Here is a 24,221-nt window from a genome sequence, read left to right as displayed (position 1 = left end):
ATATGAAAAGAAACGTGGGTTCAAACACAAACTTATATTTTTTGACAACTCAGTACAAGAACTATTTTAAACAAAATTCATATAAGATTTATTATCCTTTTTTCTTGAAAACTGTTGATATTTCAGTCAGATAATTTGAATGAGGTTTCTGCACAAACAAGTCCCTTACATTTTCACTTAAATGTTTACTACTAGTGCATTTTGTCTACAAGTGTGACTTTTATATTGAATAATTCTGATTCTGATAATATCCTGGTAGAGATACTGGGTCAGTTGTCTGGCGGGTGTTTGGATAATTTCACATACTTTTTCTATACAACTGAGACGAAGGTCTCAAATGGAGAATGACTAAGAGATGCCAACCTACTTTTTCAAAATCCTCCCAGCTTGACTTGACCTTCTCTCCTGGCTTCATATCCCATTTCTCCTCTTCAGTCTTTTCTGACGACATACTGTGCTGCTCAGCTTTTCTGCTTCTTTTTCTTTGTTATTGCTGTTACTCAGGCTTGAAATATTCTTTAACGTCTTGAACATCTACCTACTGTTCATAGCCTATCCATCTTTGCTTCAGGCACTGTTTTCTTTTTGGAGTCATTCATGATTCAAAGTTCAGCATAGTCTCTCCACCTTCTAGAATCTCATACTATTTTGTCTCTTCATTTTTTATGGCTGTTAAAAGATTCTCTTTTTATGGTAATTAATGGAAGGATCTCATGCCCTCTATATAAATTGTAAGCTCTGTAATGACAAAGACCAAATTAGATTATACCTAAAATGAAGGTGGTCTTTACTAACTTGAAGGCTGTTTTACACTTAGTGGACACTAGATATTTGGGGGACGGAAGATGTTGGGTAGGTATAGATACAATGGGTGGTTGGAGTGGTGCATGGATGTATGGTAAATGGGATGGTTGGTTAGATGGATGGATGATCTGATTCTGAGCTTCAAATGACCATTTTGATTATGTGATTTTGTGGCACTTATTATTTCTCTTTTCAGCCCTATTGCTCACTACATCTTCACCTGAAGGTCTCTGAGAATCCCTACACATCAGGGATCATTGCCAGCAAAGACACAGCTCCAAGCATCATAGTGGCATCAGGTAAGAAGCCTGCCTGGTTTGCTGGCTGTGGTAAATAGTGTTTATTTTAAGAAGCTAGATATCTGTACTTGGAAGTTTATTTTAAGAAGCTAGATATCTGTACTTGGAACTTAATGAGCAAGCTAAAAATAGTTTTGAAAGGCACCTAAACCATTGGCCCTGAAGCAAGTCTGCAGAAAACCCCTGCACAGACAGAATGCTTGCAGTCAAAATCTTTCTCAGGCAATGCACCTGCCAATATAGTCCATTGTTGCTTTTGCAGAAAGTTCTTTTCACTAATGGCACCGTTCTCTTTCTAGGTAATATAGGTTCTGAATTGTCAGACACTGACATCAGCATGTTTGTCTCTTCAGATGCAGGGAACACCTGGAGACAGGTAAGAAAATACCCTGGGTCAAATCGCTGAAGTTTAAGTAACATAAAAATTGCCCAGCTTGGTTCAAATCTGGGAACTTTTTTCAGCGGTGCTACACATAAATCCTAATGACTGTGAATATGTTTATTTTTCCTTTTTATATAAAAGTCTTAAATCTTGGAGTGTAGCAAATATTTATGGAATTTGATTTTTTATCATTTAATAAAGATGTTCCTTATTCAGAGCTTGCATGTAAGGGTGTTTATAAGTCACAATGAAACCAAATTAAGTCTGACTAAATTTTTCCCACAGATGAAAACCACAATTCCTAAGGGTTTATCATATAGGGAATATGCAGCCTTAAGGGTAGATTACGTATCTAATGCTGAGTTGGCTCCATAAATTCCCCTTGCCTTGAAGTCAGAATAGGAAGGAATGCAGATATAGAAATGGCCATTACCCAGGTGGTGTTCTGAGATGTTTAAATCTCATGTGCAAAAGACAGAGTAATAACCATCAGGATGCATATGTTAGAGAAAGTAGAAATGGAATACTTTAAACCAGTGTGTTCAGCTTAAGTGCTTCCTGCCTTTCTTCTGAATGAAAATTAGATACCCATAGCTTACAAAACAGGAGTTTAATGAGGTTTAGCAATCTTAACAAGATATGCGCCTAATGCATGGTTGTTATACTTCAATAAATATGTTTTAATAACCTACTGACGTTTAATTATCATACAATAACTAGCACTGTAAATTGAAATCTAATGCACAGGTAATCACACTTAGCGATGAGAGCACTCTCCTTTAAATTTTAGACAGAGGTGTCCACATTATATTCCAAATGCCATTTCTTAGCTTCAGACCCTTTATAGATCCTCAGTGGGATTCTGATATTTTGAGTGGAGGAGGAAGGGAAGAAATTTGCATAAGAAACCCCAGAGCAATTGATCTTGGAGGTATGTAGAAACCTGGACTATTCTAAGTAAACTTCTTCTGGAGAATAGAGAGCCAGGATCCCATTTTCTTCTTTCCAACACCCCAAGCAAGGCAAAGAAGTCTTTACTTCTATAGTCTTGGGTTGCATCTTGGGTATAAGAAATAAACAAATTGGAAGAAGATTGTCTGTAATGTAACTCCAGGCAAGGCTACACTAATAATCTGACGAGAAAACAGCATGCATCTTATACAGAAAGGATCTAGAGATTGTTTCCATTATGTCTCCATTTGACTTCAAATTTCTTTCTCTACATTTGGAGAAAGACCAAATGACACATGTACCCAAAGATGACAACAGAACTCACCATGATTTTGGTGGAACATCTATTAATTAAACAAGAACAGTTTTCTTTGATAACAGTTGGAAACTTCAAAATAATAAGATCTGGAAAGGGCACTGTAATGCAGCAAGTCCAAGCTCTATCCATTACTGTATGCATGATCTCAGGCAAGTTACCACATCTCTCTAAACCTTAGATTTCTTATTTATGAAAATGAGACTGTTGGAGTAAATGATTTCTAAGGTTCCCTCTGTCTAGAGATGTGTAATATATGACAGTTAACCAATATTCTGACATCATCATAACTGGGAATCAATAGAAATTATCATGAAAATGAAGGAATCTAAGCATGAACCCATAAATATTCATTGTTCAAATTTATTTTATACACACCTAAAATTATTTTGTATAACACCAATGGTACAATAGCCCATGTTGGGAAGAACTGTTCTATAGCTTTATTTTCCCAAAGATTTAGGGGAACCTATTTTTATCATGAGAAGGATTTTTGTTCTCATGTGAAGACTGATTCTCTGAAGCCTGGGTATGTGTGGATGTGGATGTGTGTCCATGTATGTGTTTTCCTCATCCAGATCTTTGAAGAAGAACACAGTGTTTTGTACCTGGATCAAGGTGGAGTCCTGGTTGCTATGAAACACACATCTCTCCCAATTCGACATCTTTGGTAAGGGCACATGCTGCCTGTGAAATCTGCACCTGATGGTCCTGAACTGCTAAGATCAGTCTAGGAGTCAGGCTATTAAACCGTGTCTGTTTTTGTAGTAAATCTGTTACCAAAATGCTGAGGTTTGGTTCAGGTCCTGTTACTCTCCACACAAAAAGCCAATCCACTGAGACAACAAATATTGCCAGGGAAGAAAGCTTTAACTGGGTGCTGCAGCCAAGGATATGGGCAATCAGTCCCAAGTCCGTCTCTCTGATGACTAAAAGTAGGGGTTTATATAGAGGGAAGAAATGTAACCAGGTGTAAGGAAACAGGAATTAGGGAGGGGTAAAGAAGAGGAGGTGAGGAGGAGGAAGTGGTCAACAGGAAGCAAGTTGTCAATTAGGCAATCATGATGGGTAAGTAGTCTGGCTTCTCATTGTCCAGATGTCTTTATCTGGTAAGTTTCAGCTCCTTGATACTACCTGGGAGGCCTGATGGTTGGTTTCCTGAGAGAAGAACTCAGATAAGACAAATGTAACTTTCTCAAGTTTTAAGACAAGGAGGATCAATTTCTGTGTTTATTCAAAGAAACCATAAACATCAGTTCTATGGGACAGTTGGGCCAGTTTCAGAATGTCAAGGTCTACTAGAGCAGTGGAGGTAGGAAAGAGAGAGAGACACAGACAGAGAGAGAGAGAGGGAGAGTTTTACTCCATGAGAGAGAAATTGCATTATACTTTGCAAATGTGATAATACTTTCACCCTCACACCCTCACCAGCATATTATTCTCTCAGCACGATTACAGGTAGAACAATGTTCGTGATCAGGTATAGTCTCTGAATAGCTTGACTTCTTGCAGTCACCTTTCCCAAATAACATCTCCTGGAGCTTAATATCCATATCCATTTTTGCATTCCACACAGAGATGATCAGCGCATGACAGTTCTGCTCCAGTCTCATTTCTCCTGATCTTGCTTTCTTATTTTTCTTTTTTGAGGTGATATTCCACAATTCTGCCTGTGCATGTCCCACAGATGGATGTATAAGGACTAACTCCCAGAGGAGTTATCAATAGGCTCTTTTAACTGTGTTTTTGAAAGTGGTTCTCTCCATATATGAGTTTGTCCAAAATCAAAAGCCTGGTTTTCCTTCTACTGTTAGTTAGTTTGATGACTGAAGGGAAAGCTGCAAAAGAGAGAAAAAAAAAAGGCTAAGCTTGGGCAAGGGCATTCATAAAGAAATGCAGAGCAAAGAAAAGGTCCTGGGTGGCCATCTTAGTTCATTTGGCCTGCTATAACAAAATACCATAAACTGGGTGGCTTATAAACAACGGAAATTAATTTCTTGTAGTTCTGGAGGTTGAGATGTTCAGTATCAAAATGCTGGCAGATTCAGTGTCTGATGAGGGTTCCACTTTTGGGTTTATAGATAGCACCATTTTGCTGTATCCTCACGTGGTGGAAGGGCAAGGCACTTCTCTGAGGCCTCTTTTAAAAGATCACTAATTCCTTTCATGGGTGGTCCGCCCTTAGGATCTAATCACCTCCCAAGGTCTCCACCTTCTAATATCATCACATTGGTGATTAGATATTCAACATTTGAATTTTAGAGAGGACTCAAGCATTTAGACCATTCCAGTGACCATCAGGACTGAAGAATTATCTTCTCTTGCTTTCAAGAGCCTATCCTGTACTCATTCATTCAGTAAGGTCAACCAGGATTTATAGTTGTAAGAAGGACACACTGAGGACTTGGTCACTTAGAGATGGGTTGGTTGAAATCTAAGTAAGTCTTACAAGGTCATCGCTCTTCAGGATCACCTGTAAGACTTGTTAGACAGGAGAGAGATTTTGGACAGGGTCAAGAGCTTGAGGTCTAAGATATAATAAAATATCCAAACTTTCAACAATTTTATAAAAGACTTATAGTTATTCTCATTTAATGTAGCTGTAGCTCTCCTTTTATTGATGTTTTAATACATCTGTGTCCCGGTGGCTTGGCTAACTGTATTTCTACTTTCTGATATAATTAAGAATACTTATTCATATGAAAGGCTCATTTTGACAAAGTCTCAGCTATTTTTAAAATGTATTATCTCTGGGTTGAGAGTATCTTTCCTTTGAAATGACATTTTTTTTTCCTTTGGAGATCTGATGACTGATATTTTTTATATCATTAGGTTGAGTTTTGATGAAGGGAGATCTTGGAGCAAATACAGTTTCACATCTATTCCACTTTTTGTGGATGGGGTTCTGGGTGAGCCTGGAGAAGAGACTCTCATCATGACGTAAGTTGAAAAGTATGATGTGGTCCAGCCTTCATAGAAAAGAGTAATCCACAAAAATGTTTTATAGCTAAGCCTGTTTGATTTGCAGCTGTTAGGTTCAAGGTTGTTGCATCTTACTGCAAGAGTGTACAGCAAATAGGGAAGAAAAATGTGGGCAGCTATTTTCTTGGTTCTCTGATAGTTTTTAGGAGACCCAGACTGAGGCGCTTAGAGAAATTAGAAGTGATGATTTCAGTAGGAAATAAAGCTGTACATTTAAAACTTCAGTAATAAAGAACCTGGATATGTAGAAAATCTCAGGTATATAGGAATGAGTTCGCTTTAAGTCAGAACATGGTTTCATCAAAATGCCACAAAGCATTGTATTTTTCCCTGGCTCTTTACCTAACCCAATTGTGAGGCATATTAGGAAAATCATGAGAACAGTCTATTATTGTGAAATTGCATTTACACTCATTTTTTGTCTGGAATGTGATGATCATTAATTTGTGAAAGATTAATGACGCTGCCTATGGGTTTCAATACATGGACTTTGAATTTCAAGTATGAAACTGTGATAGTTCCTTCCTTTGGAAAACTGGACATGGAAAATAGAAAGGGAAGGTTATAAAGTAGTTGATCTGGTCATCAATGAAAACTTTCAAGCCAAAGTCAATACTTGGTAAGTTAATTCTCTCCCCTACCACTACTACTTTTTTTTTTTTTTTTTTTTTTTTTTGAGACGGAGTCTTACTCTGTCACCCAGGCTGGAGTGCAGTGGCATGATCTTGGCTCATTGCAGGCTTCGCCTCCTGGGTTCATGCCATTCTCCTGCCTTAGCCTCCTGAGTAGCTAGGACTACAGGTGCCTGCCACCACGCCCAGATAATTTTTTTATAATTTTTTTTTTTTTTTTTTTTAGTAGAGACAGAGTTTCACCATGTTAGCCAGGATGGTCTCGATCTCCTGACCTTGTGATCCACCTGCCTCGGCCTCCCAAAGTACTGGGATTACAGGTGTGAGCCACCACGCCTGGCCTACTACTTCTACTTTTTAATGGTAGAAAACAACAATAAAAATCTAATATGCCTAATAGCTACACTTTTCTCAATGAGAAACATAGCTAAATTAGCAATGCATTCCATTCTTCAATTTTTATATTTTCAAAACAGATTTTAAAAAACTGACCCAACAGGCCACTTCATGGCTTTTCTTCAAACCTATGGTTGGTAATTCAAACATCTCAGTAAATACTTAAGTCTCTCTGAGTAAAGAGAGTAGAATGTACAGTGTAGGAAACCATTATTAGTACTTGGTTCTGCTGATCACTTTCAGTAGGGGCTGGTGGGAAAGTAAAATAGCATGGAAACCATGGGAACTATGTACATTAGCAAGATAACCTAGAAGTCTAGTCTTGGACCACATAGAATACAGCATTTATGATTGTTTTTCTCAACCATATTTTCTCAACCAATCCTGTGGCACAATATGTACAAGTGGGCTCTTGAATTAAATACTCTGGGTCTGGTTCTACCTGTTATTATGACTTGATTTTGTTTTTGCAATGTTAACAAAACTCATTGAATCTCATATTATCTATCTGTGAAGTGGATCCAGTAATAGTACCCTCCTCGGCCAACGCGGTGGCTCACGCCTGTAATCCAGCACTTTGGGAGGCCAAGGCGGGCGGATCATGAGGTCAGGAGATCAAGACCGTCCTGGCCAACATGGTGGAACTCCATCTCTACTAAAAATAGAAAAAATTAGCTTGGTGTGGTGGCTCGTGCCTGTAATCCCAGCTAGTCGGGAGGCTGAGGCAGGAGAATTGCTTGAACCAGGGAGTCAGGGGTTGTAGTGAGCCGAGATCGCACCACTGCACTCCAGCCTGGTGACAGAGCAAGACTCCGTCTCAAAAAAAAAAAAAGTACCCTCTTCATGAATGTGTTTTGAGGATTAAATGATATGATTCATGTAATGCGCTTAGCTCAGGGTGAACACTCCACAAATGCTCTCTGTTGTTATTACTCATTACATTGCTATCATTGTAATTATTTTTATCACCATGAACTCTGTAGAGTGTTTGGACACTTCAGCCACCGCTCTGAATGGCAGCTGGTCAAAGTAGATTACAAGTCTATTTTTGATAGACGGTGTGCCGAAGAGGACTACAGACCCTGGCAGCTGCACAGCCAGGTAGGAGGAAAAGAACTGAGACTAAGGCCTGGGCAGGAAGCATGAGTGGTGTTGGGGGAAAGCTAGTTGCTAAGGTATAGGAACTAGGATGCTCTAGGCCAAAATGTCCATCTACTGTTTTCTTACACATTTGTGTTCCACAGCAGTGAACAAACTCACCATTAATAGCTTGTTGTGAAGTCATTTCTGTTTTTATTGTGCTAGGATATAATAAGATAAAATTCGAATGTGCTTGGCTTAGGCTTACAACTCAAAATGAAGTACCAATTCCCACTCAGATCCAAACATAATTCATTTGAGAATGTCATATGGCTGCATGGTGGGGGCAGGGATGAGGAAGATATCTTCAATTTTATCTAGCAATGCAAGCAGAGACATAAAATAACAAAATTATGCTGGGTGAGTGTTGCCGGAGAAATCCTTCTTCCCCTTTGCCTTGATTCCCTGGAACTATATAGTACTTTTTGCCTCCTTGCAAGGTACTTCTGGTATGAGAATGCAGAATTATTAATAGGAAACTTTCCTTTGTCCTGGCCTCTCACATATCCAGCTTATATCAAAATGCTTGGCTGGAAGTGTCTCTCCATTGATTTCCCAAGGTACAAGTCGTTCCGCAGATCTCTCAAAGGATTTGGTAGAAGTACCTGCTGCAAAGCCATCACCATATTCAGGCAGAAAAACATCATATACCTCAAACCTAGACTAAGTGATATATGTAAATGTAGATGTATAATGAAGCCAGTTAAAGTGAGTTTGCTCAAGAAAGACGGTGTACAGTAGATAAAGCAAAATTCTACTCTGATCTTTCAGAAACACAAAAGGAGGAGTGTGTCTGATAGTGGGCCCTGCGTTAGCTGGAAACACCCACCCTATTCAGAGGCTTAACAATAAAATCGCTCATTTAAATTGCTGATATTTTCTCCTTTGGGATGCACAAGCATTGTGATATTCAAAGCTTTTATTTATTTTGTGGGAAAACACTGAATTTAGCTCTCTCGCTTGTCTGGTAGAGGAACATTAAAATCTGTGCTGTAAAGTTGTGTGGGCAGAGGCATAATAAATCGAGGCAAAATGGATCTTTATATTTCTTAGCAATGCTCCTCTTTCATGCTCTCATAAATGACCAACTGTATACATCTTTTATTATAGGGGAATTGAACTTAATTACTGCAGATTTACTGGCAATACACTAGGTACAGGCTGAGTCTGTGTGTCCTTCATAGCACTGCACCCAACACTTTGCCAAATAAAGGTTTGATAAGTGCACACAAAATTAAGGATGTTGTTTAATAATCGTCAATGATTGTTACGATTGCCTTTATAGTCAGGTTGTATAATAGGGCTCTAGACCGCAAAAGGAAAATGTTGTTAGCACAAAGAGGGCTACCAAAGTTTACATTACACTAAGATGTGCAAATGTCTCCCTAAATGTCACTCATGTGGAGCAGAGAAAGTCCAAGCTATGTGCCCAAGTATCTGTGATCCTTCTCTGCTTACAGGGGGAAGCATGTATCATGGGAGCAAAAAGGATATATAAGAAGCGAAAATCAGAGCGGAAGTGTATGCAAGGAAAATATGCAGGAGCTATGGAATCTGAACCCTGTGTCTGCACTGAGGCTGATTTTGATTGGTGAGCTTGTGCAATTATCTCCTGGAGCCATTTGGTGTATCAAATCCACATGGGCCTGAATGAAAGCTTAGAATTGAAATAATAGTAACATACATAGGGCTAAGTGGCCAGCTTCATATTCTTATAAAATTACCTCATAGTTTACTAGCTATGTGTATGTGTATGTGGGATAATCAAGAGTTTCTTTAGACTGAAAGAGGATTCGGAAGATGGCTGGTAATTATCTTCATTACCGGCAGATTTGGCCGGGCATGGTGGCTCATGCCTGTAATGCCAGCACTTCGGGAGGCTGAGTGGGGCAGATCACTTGAGGTCAGGAGTTTGGGACCAGCCTGGGAAACATGGTAAAACCCCGTCCCTACTAAAAATAGAAAAATTAGCTGGGCATAGTGGCGGGCACCTGTAATCCCAGCTGCTCGGGAGGCTGAAGCAGGAGAATCGCTTGAACCCAGGAGGTAGAGATTGCAATGAGCCACGATCGCGCCACTGCACTCCAGCATGGGCATCAGAGTGAGACTATCTCAAAAAAAAAAAAAAAAAAAAAAGGGCAGATTCCTTCTGTGCTGCTTCAAACAGCAACACTGGAAACACTAAGTGGACTTTTTAGGGAGCAAACAAACATCTATGCTCAAGATGAAAGCTTTCTAGAATCTAGGATTTCCTGTAGTGGAATAATAGCCTTTTAAGGCAGTAAATTTTCTGTCCCTGCAAGTTTTCGATTCGTAGTTAGCTGACCATAGCTTATGAGATTCATGGAAGATGTTGCTGAACTCAGAGCAAGGATGGATTCAATGGCATTGCAAATCTGTAACTCGGTGAACGTAGTGATAAAGGAGACTCTTTGCTTTACCAGGATTAAGCTAATTTAAACTGGAGAAGTACTGAGACATTTAGAGGTTAAACTAAACTCAGAGTGCCATAAAGTCCTTCTTGAGACATTTGCTCAGCAGAAAGCTAGCTTGTGGGCACTGTGAAGCCCTTGGCTTGTTGTCAATGTTAATTGTTCAGGTAAGGCTTACAAAGTATTGAGGACAAGTAGGTGGTAACTCCCTTGATATTTTCCATCTCATTTTCCATTGTTTTCTTCCCTCTTCTTTTTGTTTTTCATGTATTCGTTTATTTGTTTTTAATTTAGAAAACACAATCGCTAAATATGTACATATGTGTTAAAAAATTAAAACTTGACCCGCATAAGAACTAAAGTCATTTTTCAACAATTTATTTCTAGCTGTATAGCAACCTCAGGTTACATATTGAATCATTAAAATATCAGTGACTGAACTGAGATACTGTGTACGTACACATCACATATCTTAGAAAAGTTAAGCCTTCTCTTATGGTAGACATCTGGAGATATTCTCTGAATAAATAGTACTAAGAAGGTCTGACAAGAGTGGCAGCCAGCCGTCAGACCAGTAACCCACAGCTGTATCCCCTTGGTGGTGAGGACGTCAAGCCAAGAGCGAATGAAGTATCTCTTTGGGCTCAGCCAGAGGGCAACAGAGCTTCAGTTACATTGGAGCTCAAATCTTCAGGGAGCTCAAATCATCGAAATCTTCAGGGGCCTCCCCAGTGTGACTTCTGTTTTAGTCAGTGCAATATTATTACAATGACAAAAATATTTTATCTCTGTACTACCCTTTGGGACTAACATCCTGAAATGCATTCACAGGGAAAACTACCATGAGATTTTAAGTCATTCATTGCATCCCTCTTTCTGAAGCCACTGCTGCTTCTTCGTTTACTGTACTCAAGGAAGATTTGCAAAGGAAGTTAGCATCTTACATTAGTGGTTTAGCTTTTGCCTTAAGAAACAGCCATTCTTTAGCAGGAGGCAAATTTATTCTCTGGTAGAAAACCAAAGAGAAAAAAAAAAATGAGATGAGATGAGATGTCCCAATGTCCTGATTTCTCCTCGAAACATTTGCTTCTCTGGGAATCTTTTCTACAGGCTTCAAAGTAAGCCAGTCTTTTGTTGTTGTTGTTGTTGTTGTCATTTTTCTTTTTCAATTGTAAGCTAGTCCAGAATGAAAGGAATACCAGATAAGGAAGGCAATTAGATTTCTCCTGTCCCGTATCTCTCGTGCCCCTTAGTCTTGGCCCAATCCCTGCATTCATTTGTGATTGGAATCGGCTACTCATCCCATCAGCTGAAATGCATTCTGAGAAGTGGGAAATGAATCGTGAAGGAGTTCATTGTAAGGTTTTCTGGTCCAGTGGGATTTCTGTCACTGCATGATTTCTGAAAATGTTTGGGAAGGCTCATCACAACCTTGTTGGGTTTCTACCAGTAGCTGGAGTTTCGGTGATTACACCTGGCTGTAGTGTAATGAAAGGTGATTGTCACTGAGTGTTTCTCCTTGGTTTGGCCCTCTCCTGGACAGTCCCCCAAATGACCTTGCCTGTCCCTCTCCAGCATTTGTAAAGTAACTTCCTGAAGCAAACACTGGTTGTCCTATAGGCAGCAATTCTGAAGTCTTCCTACCCATGCTGCATTGAACCAGCACCAAATCCTGCTGGTATGTGCAAAATTCTAAGTACCAGCTGCCTGGTGACAGGCCCCTGAGCTGAGCCTATTTCTCCCTTACTGACCCTTGTGTGCCAGCATCTCACCTCCATTACACAGATGGGCCAGTTTATACTAATGCTTGCCGATTGCTGCCTGCAATTTGTCTGTGCATGTGGAGGTGCAATTTGTTGTCATTCTCTGTGCCCAGGTTCATCTGCCAGAAGCCAAGAATATCAGGCAACTCAGAGGCTCCTGGAAGCATGAATGAGAGGAGGCTGAGAGGGAAGTCTTTGGCTATTTCCAAAGTAGAGAGAGGATTTAAAACAGTTAGTCCCAAGTGGCAGCGCTAACTGCCTAGTGTGAAACATTTCCTTAGGGGAATGCTCGAGACACTCCTGAAGGACATTTCCTTTTTGGCTGTAACTTTGAAGCATATGGAGTGTACACAGAGACCTGGCTCAGCTCTCCTTGGTAGATCCAGATGTCTTGGAAGAGCATCCCAAAGACATCACCAGTAATGAGGACTGTGCCACATGTGGCCGTGTTAAACTCTGCGATGAATTTCTCACCAAGGGTTGAGTTCCACCACACCCGTTTTCTCATTACAGCTTTCTCTGGGCCCAGCCACCTGTATTGTGTATCGTTCTAATGAGAACACAATCTACTCTCTCAGCTTGAGAGTGTTTAAATGGAATGACCAGTTGTGTAGGATATTTTCCTGAATAATTGATAGATATTCTATGAAAAAAGTTCTATTTTTGAGAAGTCATTGATTCAGGGAATGCTTGTGTTTTTTTTGTTTGTTTGTTTTTATTTTTGTTTGTTATGACTAATTGATTAGTGTAGAACTTGGCTGTGGACTGACGTAGAATTGTTTTCAGTAATTTTGCCACCTTAGTGAAAGGTTTTTCTCGGCTCTTTCCTAACAGCGACTATGGTTATGAGCGACACAGCAATGGCCAGTGCCTGCCGGCATTTTGGTTCAATCCATCCTCTCTGTCAAAGGATTGCAGCTTGGGACAGAGTTACCTCAATAGTACTGGGTAAGTGTCTGGAGTAGTGACCTTGAGAGGCCAACCTTTGCTGCCTTTCAGCACGTGTTATACTGACAGAATTACTTCTGATCAAGGACCAAGCGTATTTCCTTACAGCACAATGTAATTGCTTTTGTTCATTTTAACAATGAAGCACAACTTTGCACTAATAGTGCAAGTTTCATGTGAGAATAAGATTCCAGTTGCAAATTTAAAACAGAGAAATGTTTCTTGATTGAAGATCACAATGATGATATTAAAAGTGTCTTCATTTTCTCGACACTTTGTTTTCAAGCTATTTAATCCTGTGAAGTTACTTTTTACCCTCATTGTATCCATGATGAGGAAGGCCAAATAGATATTTAATATTTGCATTTCCTGTTTTATAGATGTGGAACCTGGAATCACAAAAGGAACTCACTGACTTTTCAAAAGTATACTAGTGTTAATACGAATGTATTTTGCTTTCTCTTTATGTTCAGTCTTGACACATTTAAACATGCATTCTGACCTTTGTAAATCCAGAATCACATTCTGAAATTTGGTGTTTAATATTCTGTGTCATGGGGCTTATGCAATATTATTTAAGAAATACTATAATAAGGAAAAAAAATCATAAATTTGTCTCAAATGTAGTAGGTATCTATAAACTTTAAAATAGTGTGTAGAACCTATGTAAATTCTGATTCAAACAAATGATCTGTAAAAAGGCACTTTTGAGCCATTGAGGAAAATTGAACATATACTAATTCAGGTAATGTATTAGTTAGGGCTTTCCAGAGAAACAAAACCAATAGGATGTATATTTATTTAGAAAGAGATTTATTGGCCAGGAGCAGTGGCTCACGCCTGTAGTCCCAGCACTGCACTTTGGGAGGCTAAGGCGGGCGGATCACTTGAGGTCAGGAGTGTGAGAGCAGCCTGGCCAACATGGTGAAACCCCATCTCTACTAAAAATACAAAAAAAAAAAAATTAACTGCACATGGTGGTGTGCGCCTGTAGTCTCAGACACTCAGGAGGCTGAGGCAGGAAAATCACTTGAACCCAGGAGGCAGAGGTTGCAGTGAGCCGGGATCGCACCACTGCACTCCAGCCTGGGTGACCGAGTAAGACTCTGTCTCAAGAAAAAAAAAAAAAAAGAGAGAGATTTATTGTAAGGAATTGGCTCATTCGATTATGGAGGTAGGTGGGTCCCAAGATCTGCAGGGTAAGTCAGCAAGCTGGAGACCCAGGAAAGCTGACAGTGTAGTTGTAGTTTGAATCTGAAGGCCTGAAACCATAGAACCAATGTTGTAGTTCTAGTCCAAAGGCCAGCAGACCTGAGACCCAGGAAGAGCCTATCTTTCGGTTCAAGACCGAAGGCAGGAAAAGAAGCCAATATTCCAATATGAATGCCATCAGGCAGAAGGAATTCTCTCTTACCTTGGGAACTGTCAACCTGCTGAATTCAGGCCTTCAGCTGATTGGATGAGGCCCACCCTCACTAGAGAAGTCAATCTGCTTTACTCAGTCTACTGACTTAAATGTTAATCTCATTTAAAAATACATAGAAGTGGCCGGGTGCAGTGGCTCACACCTGTAATCTCAGCATTTCAGGAGGGCGAGGTGGGCGGATCACAAGGTCAGGAGATCGAGACCATCCTGGCTAACATGGTGAAAACCTGTCTCTACTAAAAATACAAAAAATTAGCCAGGTGTGGTGGTGGGTGCCTGTAGTCCCAGCTACTTGGGAGGCTGAGGCAGGAGAATGGCGTGAACCCAGGGGAGGCAGAGCTTGCAGTGAGCTGAAATCGTGCCACTGCACTCCAGCCTGGGTGACAGAGTGAGACTCTGTCTCAAAACAAACAAACAAACAAAAAACCCACAGAAGTGTAACATTTGACCAAATATCTGGGCATACTATGGCGCAGTCAAGTTCGCATATTAAGTTACCCATCATAAGTGATATTAAAGAATTATATATTTAGGCATGATAAAGTCATTTTGGCTAGGCTAAGAAAAAAATAAGTCTTATTTTTTAGAGATACATATTTGTGTGAGTTTTGTTTTAACATGTTAAAAAGCAGATAAGTATTGATAATTTTTGGAGATGGGTAATGAGTACATGGGAATTTATTACATTACTTTTCTTCATGCATATTTGAAAGTTCTGATAATAAAAAGTTAAAAAGAAGCTATTGTGGTAACACATGCCTACAGTCCCTGCTACTCAGGAGGCTGAAGTGGAAGGATCGTTTGGGTCCAGGAGTTCAAGGCCACCCTGGACAACGTAGGGAAACCCCCATCTATTTAAAAAAAAAAAAAAGAGAGAGAGAAAAAAAAAGGGAAGGAAGAAGGAGAAAGGAGAAGTAAGGAGATAGGAACCTTACCAATCAGCCAGTTTTACTTGACAAAGCCCCTTCTCCTTTCTTGAGCCAGCTACAGTACAGAGAATCCACTTGAGGGGGTGAGACTTCCATTTTTGTACTCTGTATTTGAAATTTTAAATGTGTTTAATTTTTATAAAAGATTATCAAAATAATAGATACTATTCTTTTCAAGGAAGGAAAACACATAGAAAAGGATTGTAATGATTCCTATTTCTGATGTTAGGGATTCCTAGAACCTTTGAATAAAGGAATAAGCTATGATTTTTTTGAGTGATAACACGACATCCAAGGAAATATAAATAACACTTTTATAGCAATGGGTCAGTGAGGTCTTAGCGTAGTACCATGGAGGAAAAAAATGAAAAGGTTGATAAAATAACTAAACTTAATGGGGAAGGAATGCAAAAGACAGGAGTTTTATTACTTGCTGGTACTAGCATGTTTAGATACTGTAAAGGGCATTGGAAACCCCTCAAGCTAATTTAAGAATTGATTTTTTTTTTAACCAGCTCAATCAGTCAAGGAAGTTATATTAGTCTGTCTTTGGTGTTGATGATAGGAGGCTGAAACACAGAGGGATCAAATTGTTCCAGATGCTACTCAATCATAGACCAAGGCTGAATGATACCTGTGACCCCTCACTCTTCAGTTCATTGAGATCTTTTTTTTTCTCTTTGTTTTTGAGATGGAGTCTCACTCTGTTACCCAGGCTGGAGTGCAGTGGCACGATCTCAGCTCAGTGCAACCTCTGCCTCCCAGGTTCACGCCATTCTCCTGCCTCAGCCTCCCGAGTAGCTGGGACTACAGGCAGCCGCCACCAAGCCCAGCTAATGTTTTGTATTTTTATTAGAGATGGGGTTTCACCATATTAGCCAGGATGGTCTCGATCTCCTGACCTCGTGATCCACCTGCCTCGGCCTCCCAAAGTGCTGGGATTACAGGCATAAGCCACTGTGCCTGGCCCATTTGAGATCTTATAAATTCTGACTAACATCAAATAAAACATCAGCGACGATTAAGTAATTTTATATTCAAAAAGAATACCATCTCTGCCATATAAAATTAAAATCATAATGTCAATTAAAATGTGACTTAGCAATAAGCGTCCAGGTATATAAATGTTGGTCAATGCAGTTGTTATGTTTAGTAGTCACAAAATTACAACACTACCTTCTAGGACTCCACCTTCACTCTCAGGGGCCTGTTCATTTCTGTGGGTATTACACGATAGCATCTGACCCCAAATTATTTTTGTTAAGTTGCCACGTCCACTGGTTTCGTCTGTTCCAGTTAAAGATTTTGCAGAAAAGCATCAGCATTGGTGAGCAAGCTGGTGTAAAGAGAACATATGATAAATACCAGCCATCAGCGGGTATGGTAAATGTCCTGCTCTCGTAAGTAAGATGCTCACAGGTGGAGGAGTGAATACCCAAATAGGGTCTTATACACTAAAGTCACAGGAATGGTTGTCAATAATAACCCCACTGATCAGCATGTTGTCTAAGCTACACATTTTGCATTAGGAACACGAAGACCCTTAGCTGGGACAAAGGCCTGAAATCATCTACAAAGAAGGCCTCACACCACTGAATTCCCATTAGCAGTGTCTGTAGCCAACTCAAGAGTTGGCAAGAAGTAAAATGTTGGTGAACTTGGAAAAGAACTTTCTGCCTCCCTTAATGTCACTCCAGCCCCTCACCACAGATGTCATTTGGCTATGTGTTGATTCAGTGGTATTTTATAAGCAGATTCAGTATATAATCTTGTAGCCACTAATAATGCTGCCACTATACATTTAGATTTTTACTTAAAAAATATTTAGTTACAAAATAAATGTGTATGTTTTATATGTTTAAAAGCCAATTTACATCATCATCCCAATCCTGGCCCCCTTTCCCCACACAACTGTGATCTGTTTGATATGCATGCTTCTAAATACTTTTCTTTGCATTTGCTAGTAAATACTTGTCCCAAGAGAAAATACACAAATTAATTTGGGAGGTTGTTTTTATATGTGATTTCCTACTAGATACATTGTTCTTCTGTTTTCCTTTTTCATTCAAAAATATGTCTTAAACATCTTTCTAAGCCAGAGTATATAAGGACACTTTCTCATTTCTTTAATTTCATAGCATTAAGTATTATTATAATATCAGTTATCCTTCCTCCATGGATGTTTGGGTTATTTTGTTTTTTCTGCCACTATAAATAATGCTGCAGTTAATATTCTCATCCCATAAAACTTGTTATACAAATAATACACAGATAATTAAGTCTCTTTTGGCAATTGGAGGTGTTTCTGTTAGCTCATAATGCAAATTCCACTCAGCCAACTGGGTACGTCTCAGACCTGGGTATCAGACATTGCCACATCTCTCCCTTGTAAGGGTTAAAACACTAGCTTCCTGCTCACGGGCTGCCTGTGAGTCCCAAAAATTAGAGATTCATTTGTATTAAGTGCCGTCCTCCTTTAAAATTCAAATGCCAGTGGATTCTGTAAAGGAAAGCTGAGGGGAAGGAGAAGTAGGATTTAGCCAAATTAATAAGGTGAGGAAGGTCATTTCATGCAAAAAGAACAAGAAATGATCCTGGGGAAGGGCCACAGTGGTAGTTTTCTCAAGGACAAGCCCAGATGCCAATGCCTGCATGCTTATAGAGTTAAGCAGCCACTGGGAACCCTGTGTCCAGTGCCATTTTAAGCCATCCATGGTCACCTCATGCTCAGTCAGTGCAGAATCTGTATTAGCCTCAGGGCTGGGATGAAGTGCAAAGGAATCGCAAGTGTAGGGCTGGCCAGAGAGTGAGCCCCTTCATAAATGTTGCTCCCTGGGCACCTCATTTGTCTCACACTTTTCTTACAGCATAGCTCATGGTACAGACATGCAGTGGGAAAATGAATTAAGTGGGGTGAATAACCAAACCCCCCAGCATCACCTTTCTGAGAGTTTACTTGGAAGCATGCAGGAAATCATTCCTTTAAAAAAAAAAAGTTCTTAAATACCTCACTTTATAAATGTCTATGGTTACTTTCACTGTCAGCTTATTACCCTGTGTATATGGCAGTGTTCTCAGGTTTACCTGCTTCTCCATGATGGGGAAATCCTGGCATCGGTTATTATTGTGCCCAATAAAATGCTATTTTGATGAGATGCCAAAATATTTATCATCTTCACTATGTAGAAGTGAATGGTTGCACAATTTTTGTTTTAGTTGCTGGCTAGGACTTAGAAAGGATGGATGGAATAAAAAGTGAACTCGGTGCAGAATGTCCCTCCAGGTGGCTGTAACCACCAGTCCTGCTCCTTGGTCCAGCGGCGTCAGGGTTTCTCATACCCACACAGTGGAACAGTAGAGCCTGCTGTGTTCTCCACGATTGGTTCCCTGCCTCTCTTCAGCCTCTGCCCTCACAGCTTCTACATGTCATTTGACATGAAGGTGGAAAGCAAGGAGGCTGGTACTGGGGTCTTAGCCTGTTAGGGATTGAGAGTGAAATACAATTGGGGATGTTTTGTTCGGTGAAAAAGTGCGTAATTGGAATGAAACAATTAAGGATGTTCAATCTAACCTCTGCCATTTACTGTTATGTTTAGTAAGTGACTTTGTTTCCTTGACCTTAGTTCCTTAACCTATAACATTTTGCTATTTGCCTTCAGAATTTGATTAAATGTCACACTGTATGTAAAGCATGTAGCACAATGCCTAGCACATAGTCATCACCTTACAAAGTGTGTACCATCACCAATAGTTATTGTCTGAAGACTCCTCTAGAGTAAAGAAAGAAGGGAAAAAACTTACTTTTGTTATGAATCCACAGTCCAGACATGTATTTGATGTTTAATTGTCACTGCAGTAATAATATCTGAGACATATTTAATGTAAGTCTCTGTTTTCTCATTTGTAAAACAAAAATAGTAACCTGCATAGGCTCATAAAGTTACATAATTGGAAAGTGATGAAAGCACTGTACACCAAAGCACATCTGTCCCTTTATGCCACTCAGGCCAGATAATGCGTTTAGCTGATTACTGAACGAGTTCCTTTTGCTCAAATAAAATGAAAGCAGTATTCATTTGTATTTTATTTCATGTTAGTGCCGAAATAACCCCAAATTTATTCCTCTTTGTTTCTCTTTCGGTATCTATAAATATCTCAGTATGCACATCCACAAGCACAAGCTCATTTAGTGATACTTATATATGGTTAAATCTTGTTTATACTGTTTTGGAACCGGGGAGCATACTGCAAAATTTAAGTTGCTAAATTAACTAGCATGTTACTTGTTTCATGCCAATGGTAAAAGATTCTGTAAATATAAAATAAAGTGGGCATTGGGTTGGTTTATTCTAAGAAACCAAGATAATCTTCTCAAGGGAAAGATTTCTTCTTGCTATTAAGCTGGAGATATTTCTAGATGTGCTTTATAAAGTATGTTTAGAAATTTCTATCTGTAGAGTTTCTTTATAGGGGCCATTAATTCCTCATGGAAGAAGGTACAAAGACAGTTCTTACTGCTCTTCAGGGTTAGTTTCTCAATATGCAATGGGGACTTTTTTTTTTTTTTTTTTTTTTTGAGGCGGAGTCTCACTCTGTTGCCCAGGCTGGAGTGCAGTGGCGTGATCTCGGCTCACTGCAACCTCTGCCTCCCGGATTCAAGAGATTCCAATGGGGATATTTATACAATAAAGACATTTTTAAAAAGTTTAAGTTCAGTATCTATTTACAAATATATAGTGGGTCCAAGAAAAAATACACACATAAATTCTAGCAAAATAGTTATGTTTATACTATCAAGATACATTTGGAATGTTTTAAAAGATGCTTTTTATAAATAACTTTTGGTGTTTTATTTCGCAGTAGAGTGACTATAGTTAATAATAGTATGTTGTGTATTTCAAAATAGCCAGAAGAGAGAAGTTTGAATATTCTCACCACAAAGAAAGGATAAATGTTTGAGGTGATGGATATGATGGATTTAATCATTACACAATGTATATATGTATCAAAACATCACACTGTATCTTATAAATATGTATAATATGTCAATTAAAAATAAAAACTTGAAAACTTCCTCTCTACATAAGCCATAAAACACTTAGATTCTGCTAACCTGCCACTTCCTGGATTTGCTATTTCCAGTGTCTCTGGAGCTTTGGTCTTTTCCAGGTGATTCTGTTTTGGTTGCCTTGTGGGGGTTTTGATGTTTGGTCTGATCTCCTCTCAAGGATATTTTTCAGTGTGCGTCAAGGAGAATAATTGGCCCTTAAAATGGTGCATGTGTTTAAAGTCCACAAAAAGGCAATCACTTGCATTATTTACAGACTCATCACTGCAGGGGCCTCTGTAGCTGTTTTCTAGCCAAGAACCATACAGCCTCACTGCACACACTCAATAATTGTTGGTTGCTACAGAGTCAACTTTCTGAAGAAAACTTTCTTAAGAAAACCTTTCTTAAATGAGGTTTTCCATCTTTTCATGCATGACACTGGGGTTGGGAAATGAAGGAAAAGGTGAATATCACTGTACATGGAGACTTGCTTTCTCACATGGCGATTCTTGCCCACATCAATGGCCTTGGCATTAACAATTCTTATCCTGGTGCTATGGTACAGTGGCAAGAGAACACCAGACTTAGTCCAGAGTCCCAGACGTGCCAGTCGTCCCCTGTGTGAGGTGCAACTCTCTAAACTGTGTTTCCTTATCCTTATGTGAAAAACAAAAGGATAGTGTTGGATGATCTTAGAGACCCCTTCAAGCTTTAACATTTCCATGACCAATTGAAAGGATTCAATATTAGAATTCCTTGGACTGTAGGCCCTCAAAAGATAGAAAACAAATTCATATAACTTAGTCATACAACTGGTGGGCTCAGATAGTGGATTCTGTGAGCCATTCTCAATCAGTATGATTCTTGATATTAAGTGATTTAGTGAAGTGTGTGTGGCCATATGTCCCAGTTCACCATTTCATCAAGCTCATGTTCAAAATGAAGTCACATTCCTATTACTATTCAAATTAAATGACGTCTGCTTCCGTCCTGCTTAATGCAAGAGAAGCTTTCTTCTTTTTACCTGGTCTTCTGTCTTATGCCTATCCGCTAATTTCTAGGTCTGTTTACTCCGTTGAGGGGAATAGTCCAAAGAGCTGTTGCCTTGAAAAGAGAAACTTGGAAAGCCTGCTTAGCCAGCCATGGAAGTCTATTCCTGATTGCTGATGCTATGGCTGCTACATAAGATTATTGTTGATATGTGGACACGTTGCCACTCCTGAGCATACCTTGTCACATGGGATCCCAGCTAAAAGAATAAATGACCATTTTGGGGCTGCCTGTGTCTATTGATGAAGAGTCACAATGGTTAATATACAGCCACCAATGAGGTCTGTCAGCCTGGAAGTCTGGTATAATCCCTATTCTGGTATATATAATAGGAGATCAGGAAATCTAGGCTGCCACCACTACTGCTTTTTCAGAAGCAGTTTCTCTGGATGCAGGGGTAGAAGAATCTCTCTCTACCCTCATTGTTAAGCCATGCCATCGTAGCCCTGTATCTTCATGTGAGAAATCTATAGTTACATAGCTCTTTTAATTTACACACATGAACATAACACATATAGCTGTTTTGTCATTGCACGCCTACATTACTAAGGTGGTGGATTTGGAAGATTTTAAGTCTTAGCCACATACTCTATCAAGAACTAGCCCCCTTCTCCATCCCCAAGGCTTCCTTCATTTCCTGCTTCATTAAGTCTAGTGTCATTGTAACAAGGCAGTATTTTCCCTTGAAAGCAAATGCACATAGCACAAGCCAAGAAATTAAACTATTTATGCTTTTTTTTTTATTGTGAGTGCAAATGAGGACCACCGTTGCTCAATGACAATAACACCCCCTGGGGTACAAGAAGACCTAGAGTTCCAATTTCACCTTGGTTGCATGTGATAAATACCGTGACAAAAGGGAAGAGGAGGTTTCACAAAAAGCGTGATTTTGAAGCTGATGTTTTTTTTTTAAAGGATGAGTAGAAGTTTGCCAGTAGGAAAGAGCATCCCGGGCAGAATGAACAGCACAGGCAGAAGAAGGCATTTAGTATACAGAATGGCTTGGCTCAGGGCACATGTCAGGCCATGGAATGAGCCGATGCTAGAAAAATGCATTAAGGTCAGGTCGTGGATCTTTACTTTAAACCTGAACTTTACTCTTTAGAATAAGCCCATGGGAAATTTTGAATGATTTTAAGAAAGGAATTGACATAATTGGATTTCATCTTAAGACGACCTTGGCAATAAGAACGTCAATTTTATTTTGGGGGAACTTGAAATATCATAGCAAGTTAATATTTGATACTTAAATACTTTTTTCTAACTTTTTACATTTTAATATTTATTACGTTCTAAATGTGCTGAAATCTATGCTAAGCCCTTTTCAATGCATTGTCTCATTTAATGTTCCCAAAAACTTTAGGAAAAGATTCCATAATTATCCCTAATTTGTAGGCAAAGAATCAAAGATTTGAGAGAGGATGGGTAAATTGCCCAAATTCATAGAGTAAGAGAATGAATTTAAACTCCGACAATTTGGTTCTACAACACTAGTTTTAACCTTCAGGTCAGTAGTGTTTATTTATTTTCTTGAAAAAAATACACACACACACACACAGTGTTATATATTTTTGAGGTATATAATATATATTTATTATATATATTATTTCAATGCCTTTTGGAGTACAAGTGGTCTTCGGTTATATGGATGGATTGTGTAGTGATGAAGTCTGAGATTTTAGTGCATCCGTCATCTGAATAGCATACATTGTATCCAATATGTAGTTTTTTCTCTCTCACCCTCCTTCCTCCCTCACCCTTTCTGACTCTCCAAAGTTCATTATACCACTCTCTATGCCTTTGTGTACCCATAGCTTAGCTCCCACTTAAAGGTAACAACGTGGTATTTGATTTTCCATTCCTGAGTTACTTCATATAGAATAATGGCCTCCAGCTCCATCCAAGTTGCTGCAAAAGACATTATTTCATTCTTTTTTTTATGACTGAGTAGTATTCCATGGTGTATATACACCACATTTCCTTTATCCACTCATCAGCTGATAGGCACTTAAGTTGGTTCCATATCTTTGCAATTGTGAATTGTGCTGTGATAAACATACATGTACAGGTGTCTTTTTGCTATAATGACTTCTTTTCCTTTTGGTAGATACCCAGTAGTGGGATTGCGGGATCGAATGGTAGATCTCATTTTAGTTATTTAAGAAATCTCCATTCTGCTTTCCATAGACGTAGTACTAATTTGTACTAATCTACATTCCTACCCCATATATAAGTGTTCTCTTTTCAGCACATCCACACCAACATCTATTATTTTTGACTTCTTAAATTTGTAGTCTTTAACCTTGGCTGCAAACTAGCATCACCAGGGGAACCTAAAAACAAAAACAAACTGATCCCCATAATTCTCAATTAAATCAGCATTTCTGTTTGCAGAGCCTGGGTATCCATCTATTTTTAAAGTACCCCCAGCTAATTCCAAAGGGTAGACAGGGTTGAGATCTGCTAAGCTGCTAAGATACTGTCACCTTAGTATACACTGAATACTCAAAAACATCTGTATTTTGCCATCACCACCTCAAAATGTCAAAAAAAAAAAATCTACTAAATAGAAAAGTCACAGATTACAAAGACTTTTAATGCTTCCTTCCAGTTTTGCTTTCACAAAGAAAAATATTGCCTTCATCTTTTTTCTTTTCTTTTTTCTTTTTTTGAGAAAGAATCTCGCTCGGGAGTGCAGTGGTGCAATCTCAGCTCACTGCA

The 24,221-nt window shown here is 39.2% G+C and overlaps 1 protein-coding gene across 5 annotated transcripts in view; it reads left to right on the top strand.

Annotated features, from left to right (window-relative positions):
- The window catches only part of SORCS1 (sortilin related VPS10 domain containing receptor 1), a 589,577-nt gene that overhangs the window by 482,556 nt on the left and 82,800 nt on the right, over nucleotides 1-24,221 (top strand). For all 5 annotated transcript variants that reach the window (XM_055093367.2, XM_034931441.3, XM_003825559.5 and 2 more), the window contains exons 11-17: nucleotides 1,001-1,103; nucleotides 1,403-1,479; nucleotides 3,331-3,422; nucleotides 5,585-5,692; nucleotides 7,746-7,863; nucleotides 9,363-9,493; nucleotides 12,932-13,045. In XM_055093367.2, coding sequence (XP_054949342.1) covers nucleotides 1,001-1,103; nucleotides 1,403-1,479; nucleotides 3,331-3,422; nucleotides 5,585-5,692; nucleotides 7,746-7,863; nucleotides 9,363-9,493; nucleotides 12,932-13,045 — 743 coding nt within the window. The remainder of the gene's footprint in view (nucleotides 1-1,000; nucleotides 1,104-1,402; nucleotides 1,480-3,330; nucleotides 3,423-5,584; nucleotides 5,693-7,745; nucleotides 7,864-9,362; nucleotides 9,494-12,931; nucleotides 13,046-24,221) is intronic.

The sequence above is a fragment of the Pan paniscus genome, chromosome 8 (assembly GCF_029289425.2).
Source record: "Pan paniscus chromosome 8, NHGRI_mPanPan1-v2.0_pri, whole genome shotgun sequence".
In the NCBI taxonomy this organism is placed as follows: domain Eukaryota; kingdom Metazoa; phylum Chordata; class Mammalia; order Primates; family Hominidae; genus Pan; species Pan paniscus.
The sequence above is the reverse complement of the archived record's forward strand: the minus strand, read 5'-3'. Positions and strand labels throughout refer to the sequence as shown.